The 20500-nt window shown below is 46.7% G+C and overlaps 1 protein-coding gene across 1 annotated transcript in view; it reads right to left on the reverse strand.

The window, feature by feature from the left end:
• rhpn2 (rhophilin, Rho GTPase binding protein 2) overlaps nt 1-20500 on the reverse strand; it is a 44999-nt gene that overhangs the window by 13519 nt on the left and 10980 nt on the right. The window contains exons 2-8 of the mRNA XM_080186648.1: nt 16102-16217; nt 11872-12000; nt 10651-10726; nt 8927-9004; nt 7093-7217; nt 6542-6708; nt 147-334 (exon numbers count right to left, since the gene is read on the reverse strand). Of these exons, the coding sequence (XP_080042774.1) occupies nt 147-334; nt 6542-6708; nt 7093-7217; nt 8927-9004; nt 10651-10726; nt 11872-12000; nt 16102-16217 (879 nt within the window). The remainder of the gene's footprint in view (nt 1-146; nt 335-6541; nt 6709-7092; nt 7218-8926; nt 9005-10650; nt 10727-11871; nt 12001-16101; nt 16218-20500) is intronic.

Here is a 20500-nt window from a genome sequence, read left to right on the forward strand (position 1 = left end):
TGACCCCACAGCCACAGCTCTGGGCTCTGAAATGTCACTCAGCCATATTCCCAATGGCTGACCTGCACTATCAAAGGGCTTGGGAAATAAGTGTCTTTTTCAACAATATTCACATCCCAGGATTAAAAGCCAAGTGTGGAACTTACGTTGGCAGCTTCCTGGGCTACCTGCAGCAGAGTGAGGAACTGGTTGCGAATCCCAGGCAGCACCATCTTCTCAAAGGCACATTCTTGAGCTTGGGCCAACATCAAGCGAATCAACATGTTCTGCATTGATGGACTCATGTCAAAACTCGGTGTATGTGTAAAGGTTTCCTTCAAGTGGGTCAGCACCCCTGAGAAGAGAGAGAGGCGTGAGGGATACAGTCCGAGAGCGAGAGAGAGGCGTGAGGGATACAATGGAGACAGAGATCTGGGAACCACTGACACAAGTGGTTGTGACCCAATAACTCATTTCAAGAGAAATCTCGTCATTGCTGGTTTGTCCACTCATTCAATCCCCCCAACAAGTTCCGAGAATAAACACCCCGAAGGAGGGGGAAAGGATCAAGAGGGCAGCTGTAGCAGCAGCTTGGGTAAGGGGCTGCAGTGATCTTGTAGATGGTTTGTACTGTATTGGCTATACCCAGCAACATACAGGATTGAGATGTGATCTACATCAGAACAGAAGCACAGGTAGGCAACAAAGCTGCTTCACCATTCAGACCATCACAGAACTCCCCACCCCTTCCACACACTCAGTCCAATTAAATCTCAGGCTGTGTACATTAATCAGCTGAACATTTACAACTCAGAGAATTCCAAAGATTTACAACCTTGAGCAAAGAAATGTCTCTTCATCCCAGTCCTAAATGGTTGTGCCTCTGGCATTCAACTCCCAAGCTGGGGAAACTACCCAGTGTAGAGACTGCATGTTTCAATAAAGTGTAAATAATGCACTTTGTTTCACACACTTCACGCTGGGCACCTGGCTCTCCCCAAGTCTCCCAGCCAGGATTGGAAGTTATCAGCTCAGTGTGCAGCTGATTTCAATATTCAAACTGCAATTTCCATCTGATTAGCATGTCCAGGACTGAATTCTCAGAGCCTGCTAGGGTCTCCCCCTGCCGGAGTGGCTCACTCCAGCGGGGTTTACAACTGCTCCCCACTAACAGGGAACAGGCAGCCTGCTGGAGGAGTCAGGGATAAGGGGGGTGGTGCCCCTTGGCAATGCCAGCCTGGCTCCACCCAAGGGGTAAACCAGCAATGCCCAGGCAGTGTTAAGGGGGCATGTCCAATGCCATTCTGCAATCAAGATTGGTGACAGAGGGAGGGAGGATGGCAAATCGGGGCTGGAAAATCAGGAGGTTCGGACCTGCCCATGGAGGCCAGTGGTAGGGAGGCTGGAAATGCGGGACTACTGCACTCGTGCCGATCTCCACTCTGACAGCACATGCGCAGTGGCTCCCTCAGCGTTATGCTGCCAGCCTCGCGGGCAAGAATAGGCCCCGCTGCCTGATTTTCAGAGGGAAATCCGCTGGGCTCTGTGATGCACAGAGTTAATCTGAAAATACACAGCAGTTACTCCCGTTTTCATGTGAATCGGACTTAGACTTCTTTTAAAAAGGAGAATCCCAGCCCCTCTCTGGAACACTGTGCATGTTTGATCTCCATATTTATGAAAGGATACATTTGCAATTGAGGGGGTACACAGAAGGTTCACTAGATTGGTTCCTGGGATGACAGGCTGAATAAACTGGATTTGTATTCTCTGGGAGTCTACAGAAATGAAAGGCGATCTCACTGAAATATTGAGGATTCTGAAGGGTATGATACGGTGGTTATAGAGACCGTTTTCACTGGCCGGGGAATCTAAAACACAGCGGCACAGTCTTGGGATAAAAGGGACTGATCATTTAGGACTGAGATGAGGAAAGATTTCTTCACTCAGAGCTGTGAATCTTTGGAATTCTTTAAATGTGTAGTTCAAGGCCGTGGGAAAGACAGATTTTTGATCTCAGGAAATTAGGGGATTATGGGGAGCAGGCAGGAAAAGAGTTGAAATGCATGATCTGCCATGATCATATTACAGCTGGAGCAGATTAGATGGGCTGAATGGTCTTCTCTTGCTGCTATCTTCTTATATCAGCTCTCATTCTATGAAACTCCAGAAAGCATTAGCCCAGCCACCTCAACCTCTCCTCAAAGATCAGTGCTCTGAAGCCAGGGTTCTTTGTCACAGTACTCACTCTATTCCAGACACCCTCTCACTGGGGCCCTGTATAATTGAAACAAAACTCACTTCCTCATTTCCCAGCTCTCCTACAATAAAAGTTAACACAAGTTGCTTTCCAGAGAGCTTACTGCATTCGGATGTCAACTTTCTGTGACTGCGATGTTTATGATTAAAAAAGGTAAAAGGTGAAATACTGCACATGTAAAATCGGAGATAAAAAAGACAGTTGAGTTTGGTAGTCAGTGAAAAATTTCAAAAATGGAGATAAAGATAGATTTGTTAGGCAAAAGTATTCAGGATTATGTAATCAGGGTGAGTCAATAGAGTTCAGATATAGATCATCTAGGATCTAACTGAATTGTCCAACTTGCTCAACAGGCTGGAAGTTACAGGCCATCCAGACTTGAAACATTGGCTCTAATCTCTCTCTCTCTCTCTACAGATGCTTTCAGACCTGCTGAGATTTTCCAGTATGTTCTGTTTGCTTCAGATTCCAGCATCTGAAGTATTTTGCTTTGGTATGTTACCAATACAGAGAAACATCTCAGAGCAAAACCTCACCCTACAGACTTCCCAGAGGGGAATGGACAATCAGGAGCTGGGGTCATCTCCCCACCCTCCCACTCAGAGCCTGGACATAGTGTGAAACGGGTGCCCAGGTGTCAGGTCACTTGTTTTGTTTGAACACTTCTGGCTTCAGGTGTTACACCAACTGGCTGATCCCTCTGTCAGCAAATAAACAGACCTGCAGCTAGCTGTGACCTTTCTTATCCCAGCAGTTTTCCAGAAGTTTATCGGTGAATCAGGGCAGCTGCTGGAACTGATATTCTCCACCATGTGAGAGTCAGTAAAATATCACCATCTCTTTATCCAGCACAATCATCCTAACTTCACTCTTACCAAGGAGACAATCATCCCCCTCCTCTCCTGAGTGTTGGCCAAACCCCTGGTGTCCAGTAATAATGAACAATCTCCAGTGTAAGAGACCATGGAGACAAATCACCCACAGCTCAGCCCTGTGGCACCAATCCTGCCACTCTCCCAATGTTTCAGAAGGAAGTATAAATCATAATAAAGAACAAAGAACAACCTAGCACGGGAAACAGGCCCTTCGACCCAACGAGCCTGCGCCGCCGCATCACCCTACACCTATTCTACCCTGCGTGTCTACGAATGGATCCCCTAACTTAGCCAGATTCAGGGGAGAATAGTGTCAATTTGGTAAAACCAATCAGCCTAAGAGCACATCTTTGGGGTGTGGGAGGAAACTGGAGCGCCCGGAGGAAACCCACGCAACCACAGGGAGAATGCACAAACTCCCACAGACACAGGCCCAAATAATGATTATAAATGACCTGGATGAGGAAGTGGAGGGATGGGTTGGTAAGTTTGCCGATGACATGAAGATGGGAGGTGTTGTGGATAGTTTGGAGAGATGTCAGAAATTGCAGCGAGACATAGATAGGATGCAAGACTGGGCAGAGAAATGGCAGATGGACTTCAACCCAGATAAGTGTGTGGTGGTTCACTTTGGCAGGTCAAATGGGATGACGGAATATAATATTAAAGGGTAAGACTCTTAGCAGTGTGGAAGATCAGAAGGATCTTGGGGTATGGGTTCAAATCAGCTTCGCAGGTAGAGGATGTGGTTAAGAAAGTGTATGGTGTACTGGCCTTCATCATTCAAGGAATAGAATTTAGGAGTCGGGGGATAATGCTGCAGCTGCGTAAGACCCTGGTCAGACCCCACTTGGAGCACTGTGCTCAGTTCTGGTCGCCTCATTACAGGAAGGATGTGGAAGCCATTGAAAGGGTGCAGAGGAGATTTACAAGGATGTTGCCTGGCCCCAGGACTGGATGGAATGCATCCGAGGGTTCTGAAAGAAATGGCAGAGGTGATAGTGGATGCCTTGGTGGTTATTTTCCAAACGTCGCTGGATTCCGGGGAAGTGCCGGAAGATTGGAAAACGGCTAATGTTACGCCGTTGTTTAAGAAGGGTGGCAGGCAAAAGGCAGGGAATTATAGGCCGGTTAGTTTAACGTCTGTTGTAGGTAAAATGTTAGAATCCGTCATCAAGGAGGAAATAGCGAGGCATCTTGAGGGGAATTGCTTGATAGAGCAGACGCAGCACGGTTTCGTTAAGGGGAAGTCGTGTCTGACAAATTTATTGGAGTTCTATGAGGATGTGTCTAGGGCGGTGGATAGAGGAGAGCCGGTGGATGTGGTCTTCCTTGATTTTCAGAAGGCGTTTGACAAGGTACCTCACAAGAGGTTATTGCAGAAGGTAAGGGGGCATGGAGTTGGGGGTAGGGTGTTAGCGTGGATAGGGGATTGGTTGTCAAATAGGAGGCAGAGAGTGGGGGTTAATGGGTGCTATTCGGATTGGCGGTTGGTGACTAGTGGAGTGCCCCAGGGGTCGGTGCTTAGGCCTCAGCTATTTACCATTTATATAGATGACCTGGAGGAGGGAACCAAGTGTATGGTGTCGAAATTTGCTGATGACACCAAGATCGGGGGAACGGCAAATTGCGGAGGGTGTGGAGAGTCTGCAGAAGGATCTAGATAGGCTGGGTGAATGGGCCAGGAAATGGCAAATGGAATTTAACGTTGGCAAGTGCGAGGTGGTCCACTTTGGTAGGAATAATGGTAAGAAGGATTATTTCTCACGTGGCGAAAAACTGCAGCAGGCGGCGGTGCAGAGGGACCTCGGGGTCCTTGTGCATGAGTCGCAAAAACCCAGCCTGCAGGTGCAGCAGGTGGTCAGGAAGGCGAATGGGATGCTGGCCTTCATAGCGAGGGGGATTGAATATAAAAGTAGGGAGGTCTTGCTGCGGGAGGGCCGCAGCTGGAGTACTGTGTGCAGTTTTGGTCGCCGCACTTACGCAAGGATATTTTGGCCTTGGAGGGAGTGCAGAGGAGGTTTACTAGGCTGATGCCGGAGTTGAGGGGGTTGAGCTATGAGGAGAGGCTGAAAAAACTAGGCTTGTACTTGTTAGAGTTTAGAAGAATGAGGGGAGATCTCATTGAGACGTATAAGATGATGAATGGGATGGATAGGATAGAGGTGGAGAGACTCTTCCCGCTCAAAAAAGACAGTAGGACTAGGGGGCACAGCCTCAAGATAAAAGGGGGGGCGGTTTAGAACGGAGTTGAGGAGGAACTTCTTCACTCAAAGGGTGGTGAATCTCTGGAATTCTCTGCCCGTTGAAGTGGTGGAGGCTGCCTCGCTAAATATTTTTAAGACGCGGGTTGATGGGTTTTTGATAAGCGAGGGGATTAAGGGTTATGGGGAGAGGGCGGGAATGTGGAACTGAGCAGCGACAGATCAGCCATGATCTTATTGAATGGCGGGGCAGGCTCAAAGGGCTGGATGGCCTACTCCTGCTCCTATTTCTTATGTTCTTATTGGGAGGCATGCCTTATGAGGATAGGTTGAGAGAGCTCGGTCTTTTCTGCTCAGAGAGGTGAAGGATGAGAGAGGACCTGATAGAGGTGTAGAAGGTGTTGTGAAATATTGATGGCATGGATTCTCAGAGGCTTTTCCCCAGGGCTGAAATGGCTGCCTCAAGAGGACACAGGTTTTAAAGGTGCTGGGGAGTAGGTACAGAGGAGATGTCAGGAGTAAGTTTTTCACTCAGAGGGTGGTGGGTGCGTGGAATCAGCTGCCGGCGGTGGTGGTGCAGGCGGATTTGATAGGGTCTTTTAAGAGACTTCTGGATGAGTACATGGGACTTAATAGGATTGAGGGTTATAGGAAAGCCTAGTAGGTAGAGACATGTTCAGTGCAACTTGTGGGCTGAAGGGCCTGTTTGTGCTGTAGTTTTTTTATGTTTTAAGGATCATTACAGCCTATTGTAGAAGCCCCAGAGATTACCCAATGACATTCCAGGGTCTTCTAGTCTGTTCGACTCAGTTCCACAGCTGAGGGAACCTCAAAATGCTCTGAATTACTGAGTGGCTGCTTCATATACCAAACAGCAACCAGTGTCTACACCATCCACACACACACACACACACACACACAATGTTAAACAGTGACTCTGTACAGTTACACAGTGAGTGATGCTTACTGTGCTGAATACACACCGATTCTGATTGGATACGCTGTGACAAGGTTGAGGGCAGGGGAAGGAATGATGAGCAGGTTCCATCAGATGCAGACACGTGGACACCAGCTGCTGCCGGAAAGAACGCTTCCCATTGCCACAGCTTATGGAATCGCGTTGGGTGATTGGGGTGGGGTGAAAATTGATGAAGTTAAATGAGTTGGCCAGTAGAAAAATTCTGAAACGAGGGAAGTAACAATCGGTCAGTGGGAATACTGACCTGCTGCTTTCTGGAAAGCATCAATGGCGTTATCAAGGCCAGCCTGGGTCTTGCGATCGCTCCGAGTGCCAATCTGAGTGTAAAGTGCTCCGACATTGAATAAAATGCTGGCTTTCTCCAGAGACAGATGTTGCTGGCACACAGGCACACCAGTGAAGGAGTCATACCTGAAAGTAAATAGCAACAGTCAAATCGTATTCCTGCTCAAAGCTCAGCTTTCAGCACTGACCCTCTGACAGTGCGGCACTCCCTCAGCAACACATTCACAGTAACTTCATTGCAGTGTTAACACAAGTCTATGTGTGACCAATAAACTTCAACTTTTCTTATCCAAACTGGATTTATATTTACAACCTTCTGACTCCACACTAAACAGGATTCAGAAAGAACACACATTTGCTGAACAAACTGATTAACATAAAATTAACCATACAGACTGAGCTGGAAAAACAGATTTGAGACAAATGGACAGTCTGCTGACAGAACCAGAATGAGGGAGGGAGGGAGGGGAGGGGTACAGACAGACAGACAGACAGACAGAGGGGCCTTACCAAGTGAAGAACAGCCCCAGCTGACAGTTAGGCTGGAAGAATCTGCTTTCCAGGAAGTTGAGCTGATTGTAATAGGAGATCAGCAGCTCGATACCCAATGTGTTGCGGCTTGGTGTACGAATAGCCTGTGGAAAGGACAGACCTCAAATCAATAGGCAAGACAGAGCAGAACAGGTACTGGCAGAGGAGGGGCACCTCATCCTGGCTAGATAAACTCCAGGCCATTGCTCAAACTGTGGAAAATAGAAATGATTCAACTGTAGAGGTTATCATTTCTCAGGAAATGCCAGGAGCTTTAAGCAGGCAGACCGAGTGCAGCTTAGGAGCTCCTGATGTAGCACCACCACAGATTCACTGCTTGGGAGGGGGAACACAGTCAGGCCAAAAATAGCACTACAATTCAAAAAGGTATAAATGCATTTTCCTGCATTCAATGAGATGGAGTCAGTCATGATGGAGTAGTTGGTGTCCCTGCTGCTGGACCCATCACTAAGGGAGGGGATATTTACACGTCACCTGAGAAGGTTCGCATCATGGGACACCTAGCAGGCCATTGGACTGAACCAGACAATCCCAGTGTTAATGGCCCACCTGAAACTCCTCCCAATCTACTTCATCTCACACCATCCTGCTGCTATCTCTCTATTCTCACTCTGTGTTTATCCCCCTTAAATGCATCAACAATGCAGTGTCCTCAGCCCAAACATCTTCAGCTGCTTCCATCACAAGGTCAAAAGTGGGGACGTTCGTGAATAACTGCACAATGACAGAACCATTTGAGATTCCTCAGATACTGAAGCAATCCACGTCCAAATGCAGCAAGATCTGAACAACAGCCAGGCTTGGGCTGACAAGTAACATTTGCACTGCACAAGTGCCCACCCCCAACAAGTGAGAATCTCGTCAGCACCTTTGACATTCCACGGCATTATCATTACTGAATCACCCAGTTAACAAACTGGGGGTTACCACTGACCAGAAACTGAAGTGGACTAGCCATATAAGTACTGTGGCTACCAGGGCAAGTCAAAGGCTAGGAATCCTGTGGCAAATAACACACTTACTGACACCTCAAATCTATCCTCATGCGAGAGACTCCGGTTTCCTCACCCTCAAACCGAAGTTACAATTCAAGCATGTTGTGATCGCTCTTCCCTACAGAACCCTTTACAAGATAAAAGCAAAAATACTGCAGATGCTGGAATCAATGCTGGAAAATCTCAGCAGGGCTGACAGCATCTGTGGGGAAGAATAGAGCCAACGTTGAGTCTGGATGACTGTTCAGGCAAAAGGTCATTCAGACTTGAAACACTGGCTCTACTGTACACTCAAGCATTTAGACGGTGCATGGGAGACCTGATAGGAGGCAATGAAAACTCATGGTAAGATGCAAGTCATTAAAGAATCAAGAGTCAGGAATATGGGGGAAAACAGACTTCCCCACATTTATATTCCATTCCCCTTACAGAAATGGCCAATGTTTCAGTTGCCTTCCTAATCATAAAAGGCAGAGCTGGATAGATTCCTGATAAGCAAAGGAGCGAAAATGTTATTGTGGGGATGGGGTTGAGGTTATAATCAGATCAGCCATGACCTTATTGAACGGAGGGCAGAGCAGGCTGGAGGGGCCGTGTGGCCTACTGATATTTAACCTTTGTCCTCATGAAAATTATTACTTTGGGGAAGATACAAATCATTTCCAACACAAACAGCCTGGAACTCCAGGCTCCTACAGGGGAGCTAGGGGAGACACATGCACATGTAACAGATAGAGAGCAGAGGCCTTGCTTATACAGAACACCCAATACAACATGCTCCCAATCAGGAATCCCACCTGTCGCATGTCCATCACATCCAGGATCTTATCTTCGTACTCTGCTGGATCCTCACTGTAGTGTTCCTGAATCAAATCCTGTAGAACATAGGAGAACCCAAAGGATTTAGTGGTTGCACTGGAGATCTGACAGAGGCAATGAAAACTCAATCGCAGATTGCAAGTTATTAAAGAATTGAAGCTTATTGATCCCTCAGTGCCAGCCTTGGTTTATACTTGAATACTTTTCTGTCCGTAAGGAATAATCTCCACGGTGACAACTGATCATTTACAAATCTCTAACCTGTGACAGAAATGACCCCGTCTCTATCACCATCCCCTCCCACTGCCCCAGGCAAAAGATCACTGACTAATCAACAGCTCATTACAAACGTGTGTCGTCCACACTAAGCAGCAGAGTAAAGTTCACTAATAAAAAATCTTCTGTTATTTATTTACATGACAGGGTCAGCAGCTCCAGACACATCCCACAATCATATTGTGTATATTCTAACTCAAATACATAGGACCACTTCCACCTAGAAGGCCAAGGACAGCAAATACCTGTGAACATCACCACTATCTTGCAAAGTTCTTCTCCAAGCCACTCACCATCCAGACTTGGAAATATAATCACCTTTCCTTCACCGTCACTGGGACAAAATCCTGGAATTCCCTCCCTCATGGCATTGTGGGTCAACCCACAGAACACGGACTGCAGTGATTCAAGAAGGCAGCTCACCACCACTTTCAAGGATAACGAGGATTCTCCTCGTGTCTGCGTGGGTTTCCTCCGGGTGCTCCGGTTTCCTCCCACAGTCCAAAGATGTGTGGGTTAGGTTGATTGGCCATGCTAAGAAATCGCCCCTTAGTGTCCAGGGATGTGTAGGTCAGAGGGATTAGTGGGTAAATATGTAGGGATATGGGGATAGGGCCTGGGTGGGATTGTGGTCGGTGCAGACTCGATGGGCCAAAGGGCCTCTTTCTGCACTGTGGGGTTTCTACGAGGGATGGGCAATGAATGCTGGCCAGCCAGCGACACCCATGTCCCATAAATGAATAAAAACAACTGTGCGTTCAGGGAGAGATCCATCTCCGAGGTCTAATGTGACAGACAACAGTTACAGAGCTCCTCCTCTGCACAGCACCTTTAACGGAGTAAACCAACCCAGAGTGCTACACTGCTGCATTAACAAAGTTTTCTTGCTGAAATATATTACCCACAACTAAAACATTTCCCCCTTCCAATCATCTTTGTTCCATCTCCAGCTCTCATTTTTGGACAACAGCATCAAAGCTTTCTGCATAGCTTCCAGCAGGCACGCACTTCCAGCAAATGACCAGCTCACAGCCAATGATCAGACTGGGTTTAAAAGCCGGACACTGGCACTCTGTGCTGTGTGGGGGTGCTGCACTTTCTGGGACTGTGCAGCTCACATTACACACAATACAAAAGGCCATTCCTGCCTTCTCAGAGTGACAGCAGCAGGGAGTTCTCTCTCTGCCAAAGTTATTGTTTTCAAAAAGTCAGGTAATAGTGTTTGTGGGATCTTGCTGTGTGCCTATTGCTTGCCATAATTCCTACACTACACTAAGCGTACACGTCAGGTACTTCGGGGTGTCTGCAAATGATAAAAGATGCTAAAGAAATGCAGAACCTCACTGAGTTTTGATATGAAATCAAGTACAAGGATGTAGCTGCCCGTGAACCCCGTGTGTGATAGCTAATGCCATTCGGCCCTTACCTTGATGGGCGTCACAAAATCAACTTCCTTTGTTTCTTTCAATCCCAGCGGGATTAGGGGAAAGCACAGAGCATCCCTGCAAAAAGAAGTCACGGTAAATCGGCACAGGCAGACTCCAGCGAGTTTATAAACTGTCCACATCAGCCAAACACTGACTCAAATCCCAAAAAAGATCCCAGAACACAATATAAATCCCACAGCCAGATTTCAAAATGAAATGGTCCCTACGGCCAAATAGATCAGTGTGGTTTGTGAGATAGGGACTGGAAAGAGGAAATTATAATATAAACCAATAGAATTTCCCAAATGGATTTGAGATTAAGTAGCTCTCATTTCCCTGGGTCTAACTGAATGGTTAAAGCTGCAGAATCAGACAAGGGCAGGAGGTTACCTCAAAACACAAAGCTGTCACCTTCGGCTGCAGGGGCCTTAGAGAGAGTGGGCAAGAGAGCACAAAAGGGAAAATAAGCAAGTCTTTACAGCAATAGGAGAAATCTAGACAGAGTTAGTGGCAGAGACACAATGAGGGTTTTCATCACATTATCACACTGGATTTGAACAAGGTTGAGTTACACTGAATGGAGCAGGACTGCAGCCAGTACATTCCAGTCAAACTGCCAGGGAGACTGGTACACAGACTTTGTCCATGGCACTGACTGTAAGCACCTCTCCCCACCAGCTCACAATCTGCTTCCACTCCCTATTTAATACCTTGCTTGAATTGACATTTGTTACCACCCCCCACCCTGCTCATTTCCTTACCCTCTCCCCACCCTCCCCCCCTTGTGCATGCCTATTGGTTTTCAGTGACAGGGAAGGGCTTGCCAGCGAGTTATTTGGAGTTACGCTGCCCTCTGTGCAGTCACAGCAGTGACGTGACTGGGTGAAAAATCTAGGGATAGGCGGTTAGACCATGACCGACGGGGAAGACCATATTAATCACCCCATGCTCCCATTGAAAGGGGAGCCTGGACAAGGACTCGGTGAGTGCAGAGCTGATAGGCCCAATTTTCACAATGTTCCTTAAAGTGACATACCAGTTGGGCAGGACACAAATTAAAGGGACACTATCCCCAGATCAAGAATGTCCAGACCACCCCCCAACTGGTAGAGACACCCAGGACCCCTACATTCAGGGATGGCTCAGACAGCAATATGAAATCAAGCCCCAAATGGAAAGGGAGGGGGGTGAACGCCTCCGCCTGATGTTGGGGGACTCACTTTTCATTCTGATAGACTTCTACGGAGCCATTTAACCCTTCGAGCTCCTCCTTCAGCAGCTGCAAGTTGGAGTTGACAAAACTCAGTTCGAGCATCACCATATCGCGTACTTTGCTGTTGTCAGTTGCTCTGTAAGATAAAGACCAATATATTAAGCTGTCAGCCTGTTCCAGTTAATAACTACAGCAAGACAGACATCCTAGACTCTCCAGCCTTCCCCATCACTCACTGGGTCCAAATCCTCTGCGCTCGTCCAGACAGCTCAGCCCAAGTGTGTGAGCGAGAGAACGAGAGGCAAAGTATCCCTGCCAAGAGCATTAAAAAAAATTCACAGATCTTTACCGTGCAAAACAAGGCCATTTGGCCCATCCAATCTGCATGTCTCTGAGAGATCCACTGCCCTGTAACCGTGCACATTTTTCAGACAGCAATCCAATTCCCTTTTGAATATCTCAATAGAACCTGCCTCCACCACACACTCAGAAACCTCATTCCAGACTCCAACACCCTCCAGGCAAAAACAAATTTCTCACATCATTTTCATTCCTTTGCCCATTATTTTAAATCTGTGCCCGCTAGTTCTGGATGCATTTCTGAGTGGGAACAGTTTCTCACTATTTATACTGTCCATACCCTTCAAGATTTTGAATTAAGTCTCCTCTCAGCCTTTGTTTCTTCAAGGAAATTTTTCTCCAATCTATCCTCCTAGCTACTGATGTTTATCCCTGGAGTTATTCTTGTGAATCTCCTCTGAACTCTCTCCAATGTCTCCACATCCTTTTTCAATTGTAGCGCCCAGGTGCAGCACGGTGACAGCGACTAGCACGGCTGCCTCACAGCACCAGGGACCCGGATTTGACTCCAGCCTTGAGTCACTGGAGTCTGCACATTCTCCCCGTGTCTGCATGGGTTCTCTGGATGCTCCGGTTTCCTTCCACAGTCTGAAAGACATGCTGGTTAGGGTGCATTGGCCATGCTCAATTCTCCTTCAGCGTACTCGAACAGACACCAGAGTGTGGCGACTAGGGGATTTTCACAGTAATTTCATTGCAGTGTTAATGAAAATCTACTTGTGACACTAAATTAACTTTTCAAAACTGGACACAGTTCCAGATGAGGCCTAACTAGTGCCTGATACAAAGTCAACATGACCCCCTTACTTCTATGTTCAACATTATTAATAAAGCCTAACATACACAATGCTTTAAACTGCTCGCTCAACATGCCCTGCTCGCCCTCAATGACTTTTATTTTACTAATCAATCTCCTGTAGAGAGCTTTATCAAAATCCGAATACACCATGTGCATCAGCTTTCCTTTTTAAATCCTGTTAATAACATCTTCAAAAAATTCCTTCAAGTTCATCAAACGAGGGTTGGAATTCTCGCTGCTGGCAGCACGGACGGAGAATTTCAGCGCTCAGCCAAATCTCTGCATTACCGTGGGAGCAGAAAATCCCACCGGTGTGAAAAACCATAAATTTCCACGTGATTTCCCATTCTCCAGTCAAATTATCCAAGTGTCTATTTATCATATTCTTTATAATGGATACTAGCATTTTCCCTCAGCTCACATATCCGTAATTCCTGGTTTTCTCTCTTCCTCCCTTCTTAAGCTAAATATTTTTAAGACGCGGGTTGATGGGTTTTTGATAAGAGAGGGGATTAAGGGTTATGGGGAGAGGGCGGGAATGTGGAACTGAGCCGTGACAGATCAGCCATGATCTTATTGAATGGCGGGGCAGGCTCGAAGGGCTAGATGGCCTACTCCTGCTCCTATTTCTTATGTTCTTATGACATTTGCCACCTTCCAATCTTCAGGATCCATTCCTGAATATCGGAAGTCCTGAAGATTAATAAGGCATCGCTATAACAAACTCACCCAAAGCCCTGGGATGCACAATGTCAGTTCCCAGGGACCTATCAGCTTTCAGTCCCATTAATCTCTCCAATACAACCTTCTTACTGATACTAACTTCCTCCCCAAATCGCTCTGATCTCAAATTCTCGGAGATTTCCTGCATCTTCCTGAGTGAAAACAGACAAAGTAATCATTTTGCTTTTCTGCCATTTCTCTATTCCCAATTTCTCCTGACTCTGCCTGAAACCACCCACATCTTAACCAAACATTCCCTTTTGAGGAACTAAGCCTTTTTCTTTCCTTTTTATCTCATACAATCTTTACCTTTGTTTGTCAGCTATGATTGATTGGCTTTTGTTTTGGGTTTTGGCATCTTGAAGAAATGTATGAATGCTGTAGAGAGTTTGAAGGAGGGCTGTGATCACAGTTTCATGGTGAGCAATTTCTTCTTAAACACCCCACCCCAAAGTCTACTGTACGAGAGGACAAATGGAAAGGGAGGAGAATTGATAGCGGAAATACAAATACAATCCAAAAGGAGATGAGTAATCAGAGAGACTGTGTGACATACAGAGCCACTCCCAGAACAAAACACTGCATTGCTAAACCAGAAAGAAGTGTCACAACACCTGGTTAAAATCCAACAAGTTTATTTGGTATCAGATACGCTGCAGGAAAGGATGTCCTGAGGCATGGTACACCAGGGAGACCACGCAGTCACTACGACAACGGACAAATGAACACCGCTCGACAATCACCAGGCAACAGTATTCTCTTCCTGTTGGGGAACATTTCAGCAGTCACAGCATTCGGCCTCTGATCTTTGGGTAAGTGTTCTCCGAGGTGGCCTTCACGACACAGAGTCGCTGTGCAGAGACTGATAGCCAAGTTCCTCACAAATGAGGATGGCCTCAACCGGGATCTTGGGTTCATCTCACACTATCTGTAACTCCAATGACTTGCCTGGACTTGCAAAATCTCACTAACTGTCCTGTCTGGAGACAATACACATCTCTTTAACCTGCGCTTAATGCTCTCTCCACTCACATTGTCTGTACCTTTAAGACTTGATTACCTGTAAAAATAGGCATTCCAACCAATATTTTGTAAATTGAGTTTTTGTTTTTATATGCCCATTTTGTGAATGGAAACACCACTCACCTGATAAAGGAGCAGCGCTCCGAAAGCTAGTGGCTTTTGCTACCAAATAAACCTGTTGCATTTTAACCTGGTGTTGAGACTTCTTAGTGTGTTTACCCCAGTCCAACACCAGCATTTCCACATCACTGCTAAAGCAGAGCAGCAAATAAGACATCACACTGACAACTCCAGTGGGTGACAGGTGGAGCAGATACATTGGCCCTAGCCCAGGTCTGGAAACTTTGAGGCAAGATGGAGTGTGGACAGGCTATTAAACTAGAGGCATTACACCATCCATCACGAGGGATCACTGGACAGTGATCAGGGCCAGGAGCCCTGGCTAATATCCCCCTCTCTCTCTAGTCCAGGGATCACTGGACCTGCGTGCCATATGAAACTTCTTGAATGGCGGGGCAGGCTCGAAGGGCTAGTTGGCCTACTCCTGCTCCTATTTCTTATGTTCTGTGAAAATAGGGAGAAAGATCCAGCGTTTTCAGCACCTGTGATATTTTGCTTCCAGTCTGGGTGACTGCAGAGAAAGGCTCAAATCTTGCATGGTGTGAAACGTGGGGGAGCTTTTACACTCGAGTTAGAGGATGGAATATTTTGCAGAACATTGCGATGACCAAGAAACAACGAGATGTGTTTCTATAGCAAGGGAATGGGGGTTGGGAATGTTACTTATGGGACTGTAGCCAACGAGAGTCCACCCCTAAATGTAGGGAAAAGGAAAGGAATTGTAATCCTGAAGCCCCATTCTCCCAAAACAGCAGCTTTAACGAGTTTCCTGGTATCCAGGGATTTAAAGGTGGGCATTTGCTCCAGTACAGCCAGTTGGCAGAGTGTAACCAGGGAGTGAGGTCAGTACATTGGCTGGCTTTGAGCCTCAGCAAGCTGAACAATGGGACAACGTGTGCGCAGCTTGAGAACCGAGTGTTCCAATGTAGGCACAAACTTCAACACCTCTTTGAATTGAAGTACAGAACATCACTGGATATTTACTATAGGCTGGGACAGGCACTCTGAACCAGATAGGACTCAATGTCTTAGAGCAAGGACACAGCAGGAGGGCAAGCGAGACAGAGCAAACCAGCAGTGTTGCTGTTAATATAAGGCTACTTGTGACTAATAAATAAACTTTAAAACTTGAGAGTACGAGATAGAGAGGTTGAAAGAAAAGGAGGGGGCTGTAAGTGACACACAGTAAGTAGACACACAGATAGGACTCACCGCAGTAGATTCTCTGCCCCAGCTCGTAGCCGCATTGCTTTGATGATCTGTTGATTGAGGCTGACTCTCTGGCTCTGCAGTTTGCTCCGAGCAGTCTGTGCGTACGGGTTACACCCCTGAAAATAAAGCAAGGCAACGAGGATCAGAATGGAGATGGGAAGAGGAGATGGCTGTCAATGGGCAAGGCAGATGAGGGTTGCCCCCCACCCTGCCCCCGCCAACCTTTCTGGAACTGCTCACACTCGAATTACTGAGTGAGTTTACCCTGTAAAAAGTCTGACAACACCAGGTTTTAGTCCAACCTATTTATTTGATAATATACTCACAAGCTTTCGAGGGACACCCTCTTCGTCAGGTGAATGGAGAGTTCTGGCCTCAGACAGAGCATATAAAGCACAGACAGTTTAGAGATTCCTGATTAGAATGCGAATCTTTACACCTAACCTGCTGTTCAAGACCTGAAGTGGCTGATAATGTGAGTGGAAGGAGCACTGATCACAGGTTAAAGAGATGTGTATTTTCTCCAGACAGTACAGTAAGTGAGGTTTTGCAAACCCAGGCAAGTCACGGGGGTTACGGATAGTGCGACATGAACCCAATCTTGGGTTCATGTCACACTATCTGTAACCCCCGTGACTTGCCTGGGTTTGCAAAACCTCACTTACTGTACTGTCTGGAGAAAATACACATCTCTTTAACCTGTGATCAGTGCTCCTTCCACTCACATTATCAGCCACTTCAGGTCTTGAACAGCAGGTTAGGTGTAAAGATTCGCATTCTAATCAGGAATCTCTAAACTGTCTGTGCTTTATATGCTCTGTCTGAGGCCAGAACTCTCCATTCACCTGACGAAGAGGGTGTCCCTCGAAAGCTTGTGAGTATATTATCAAATAAATAGGTTGGACTAAAACCTGGTGTTGTCAGACTTTTTACTGTGTTTACGCCAGTCCAATGCCGGCATACCCACATCATGAGTTTACCCTCACAGTGACCCCTGTCTGAAAAGGCAAAGCAAGTTCAACTACTTAACCTAAAATACAAACTCAGCCCAGAACAAAGTTTCAAAGTTTATTTATTGTCACAAGTAGGCTCACATTAACACTGCAACAAAGTTACTGTGAAAATCCCCTAGTTGCCACACTCTGGTGCCTGTTCGGGTACACTGAAGAAGAATTCCGCATGGCCAATGCACCTAACCAGCATGCCTTTCAGACTGTGGGAGGAAACCCACACAGACATGGGGAGAATGTGCAGACTCTGCACAGACAGTGACCCAAGCTAGGAACTGAGCCTGGTTCCCTGGCACCCTGAGACAGCAGGGCTAACCACTGTGCCACCCGCTCAAACAAAGAATTTGAACGGAGATTTCAAGTGAGGGGACAAAGATAATTAGAACTACTCCACTGTCTGGCCTGTCACTAGATAAAATCAGCAGCACAGAAAGCCATTCAGCCCACTGCATCCAGAAAATAGGAATGGGCCATTCATTTTGATCATGGCTGATTATCAAATTCAATATCCTGATCTCCCCGTCCCCCCATATCTTTTGATTGCTTTAGTCCCAAGAGCTATACTAATTTCTTCTTGAAATCACACAAGGTTTTATTCCTTGTCTGTTTTCTACTCTGTGGTAGTGAATGTCACAGATTCATCAGTCTCTGGGTAAAGAAATTTCCCCTCACCTCAGTCCTAAAAAGGTTTATTCTTTATCCTCAAACTACTGGGATTGAGGGTTATAGATAGGCCTGGTAGGGAGGGATATGATCGGCGCAACTTGTGGGCCGAAGGGCTTGTTTGTGCTGTTCTATGTACGATCTCCCAGTTCTGGGCTCCCCCACCACTGGGGACATTCTGAATCCACCCTGTCTAACCAAGTTAGGATTTTATAAGTTCTTATGAGATTCCCTTTCACTCTTCTAAACTCCAGTGAATATAATCCTAACTGATTTAGTCTCTCCTCATATAGCAGGTCTGCCACCCCAGGGATCGGCCTGGTAAACCTTCACCGTGCTTCCTCTATCTAGTATTGACTCCAGGAGGCAAGAAAGGCTAACTTTTAAGTACCTTTCATACCCTGAACAGCTGCTGAGACACCTCAGACCCACAGAAACATTATCGAAGGGCTGTCCTTGTTATAAATGTAGGAAACTTGGTGACAAATTCCCATAAACAGCAACGTGATAATGACTGGATAAATTAGTATGTGGCCTCACCACAGCAATGTGGTTTAATTTGCTCTTATACACATGCCCTACTAATAAAGCCCAGGATTCTCCATGCTCAATGAACTGTTCTCAACATGCCCTGCCACCTTCAATGACTTGTGCACTGGTACACACAGGTTTCTGCTCCTACACACCCTCTTTGGAATTATACCCCCTATTTTAAATTCTCTCTCCAGGCTCTGTTAGCCCTTAAAAATCCTCCAGTAAGTTAATGCACAATTTTACTAACTCCACACTCAGTGACCCAAGCTGGAAATCGAACCCGGGTCCCTGGCGCTGTAAGGCAGCAGTACTAACCCACTGTGCCACCCGTCTAAGAGAAACAGAAACTTGATCAGTGCTTCTGTAATTTCCATTCTGACTTCTGTCACCAGGGGAACTCACACTCAATCAGCCCACAGGGAGATTAGTGAGTCCCCATGGAACACATGGGAGTTTAAATCATCCCCGCTCCCTCCCCCAAGTCTTCCCCCTCTCTCCATGGACAATGAGCTGTCTCCGGATCTTTACCCATGGCCTCATCTCCATTGCTTGTGGGGCCTGGTCAAGGGGGCGTGTAACCGATCAGTGAATATCTCTTCTGTGAATGTGTCAAAGAGCTGCTACAGTGGACTCATTCTCAATCCAACCAGAAACTCAAAATGCACCAAGAACCGCTCAAAGTCCAATCCAGCATTCCGCTAGGTGGTCTGCCAATGACTCCTGGTCACAAGTATCTACATGCTCTGCGGCAGTGGGAACATGAGAGACACGTACAAAGGATCAAAGGCAACAAACCTATCAGCAAAACAGAACCATAAACAAAAGCAGGGATATCAGTGACTGTAATAAACAGCTGGAGCTGGGTGGAAAATGACCTTGAGTTGTACTCTTGGGAGAACACAAGGCAACTGCAGACACCAGTCACGCCAGAACTGTTATTGAACCCACAGTGGAGGAGTTGAGCAAAGCTGTTGACTAGCTTGTCAGAGTGGGGATCCCGAGACACACCAGGCAAAGCTCACAGCACTGACCCCATGGCACAAATCTTACTGCACAGAGGACAGTGAAATAACTCCTCAGAGACTACTGTCCCTTCATTTACCAACTCTATTCCACACCAAATATGCACAGCAAGAAGTCTCACAACACCAGGCTAAAGTCCAACAGGTTTATTTGGTAGCACGCGCTTTTGGAGCACTGCTCCTTCATCAGGCGAGTGGGATTTCCATCAAGGACGGTCACTATACTGCAAGCCCACTGATAACCTCATGATGTTCTACTTCTCCAACTTCCACCTTAAACTTGTTAAAGGAGCCATCCCCTATGGACAAGCCCTCTGTATACACAGGATCTGCTCAGATGATCGCAACAGACACCTACAGGTGCTGAAAGACGCCCTCCTAAGAACAGGATACGGCACTCAACTCATCGATCGCCACAGCCAAAAAACTGCATCAACGTCCTCAAAAGACAAACACGGGACACGGTGGACAGAGTACCCTTTGTCATCCAGTACTTCCCTGGAGCCTTCCAACATGTCATCGATGAAGATGAACATCTTGCCAAGGCCATCCCCACACCCCCACTTCTTGCCTTCAAAAAAAAACAACCATGCAAACTCAAACAGACTAGTCCGCAGCAAACTACCCAGCCTTCAGGAGAACAGTGACCATGACACCACACAACCCTGCCACAGCAACCTCTGGAAGACATGACAGATCATTGACATGGATGTCATCATCTCACGTGGGAACATCATCCACCAGGTACATGGGACATACTCTTGTGACTTGGCCAACGTTGTCTACCTGATATGCAGCAGGAAAGGATCTCCTGAGGCATGGTACATTGGGGAGACCATGCAGACACTACAACAATGGATGAATGAACACCGCTCGACAATCACCAGGCAGGACTATTCTCTTTCTGTTGGGGAACATTTCAGCGGTCATGGGCATTCTGCCTTTGATGTTTGGGTAAGCGTTCTCCAAGGCAGCCTTCAAGACAACGCAGAATCGCAGAGCAGAAACTGGATAGCTAAGTTCTGCACGCATGAGGACAGCCTTAAAATCACACTATCTGTAATCCCCATGACTTGCAAAATCTTACAAACCGTCCTGGCTTGAGACAATTCACAGCTCTTTAACCTGTGATTAATCCTCTCTCCACTCACATTATCTGCATCTGTAAAG

This window comes from Carcharhinus amblyrhynchos, chromosome 4 (genome assembly GCF_965287045.1).
Source record: "Carcharhinus amblyrhynchos chromosome 4, sCarAmb.v2.hapA, whole genome shotgun sequence".
Classification (NCBI taxonomy): domain Eukaryota; kingdom Metazoa; phylum Chordata; class Chondrichthyes; order Carcharhiniformes; family Carcharhinidae; genus Carcharhinus; species Carcharhinus amblyrhynchos.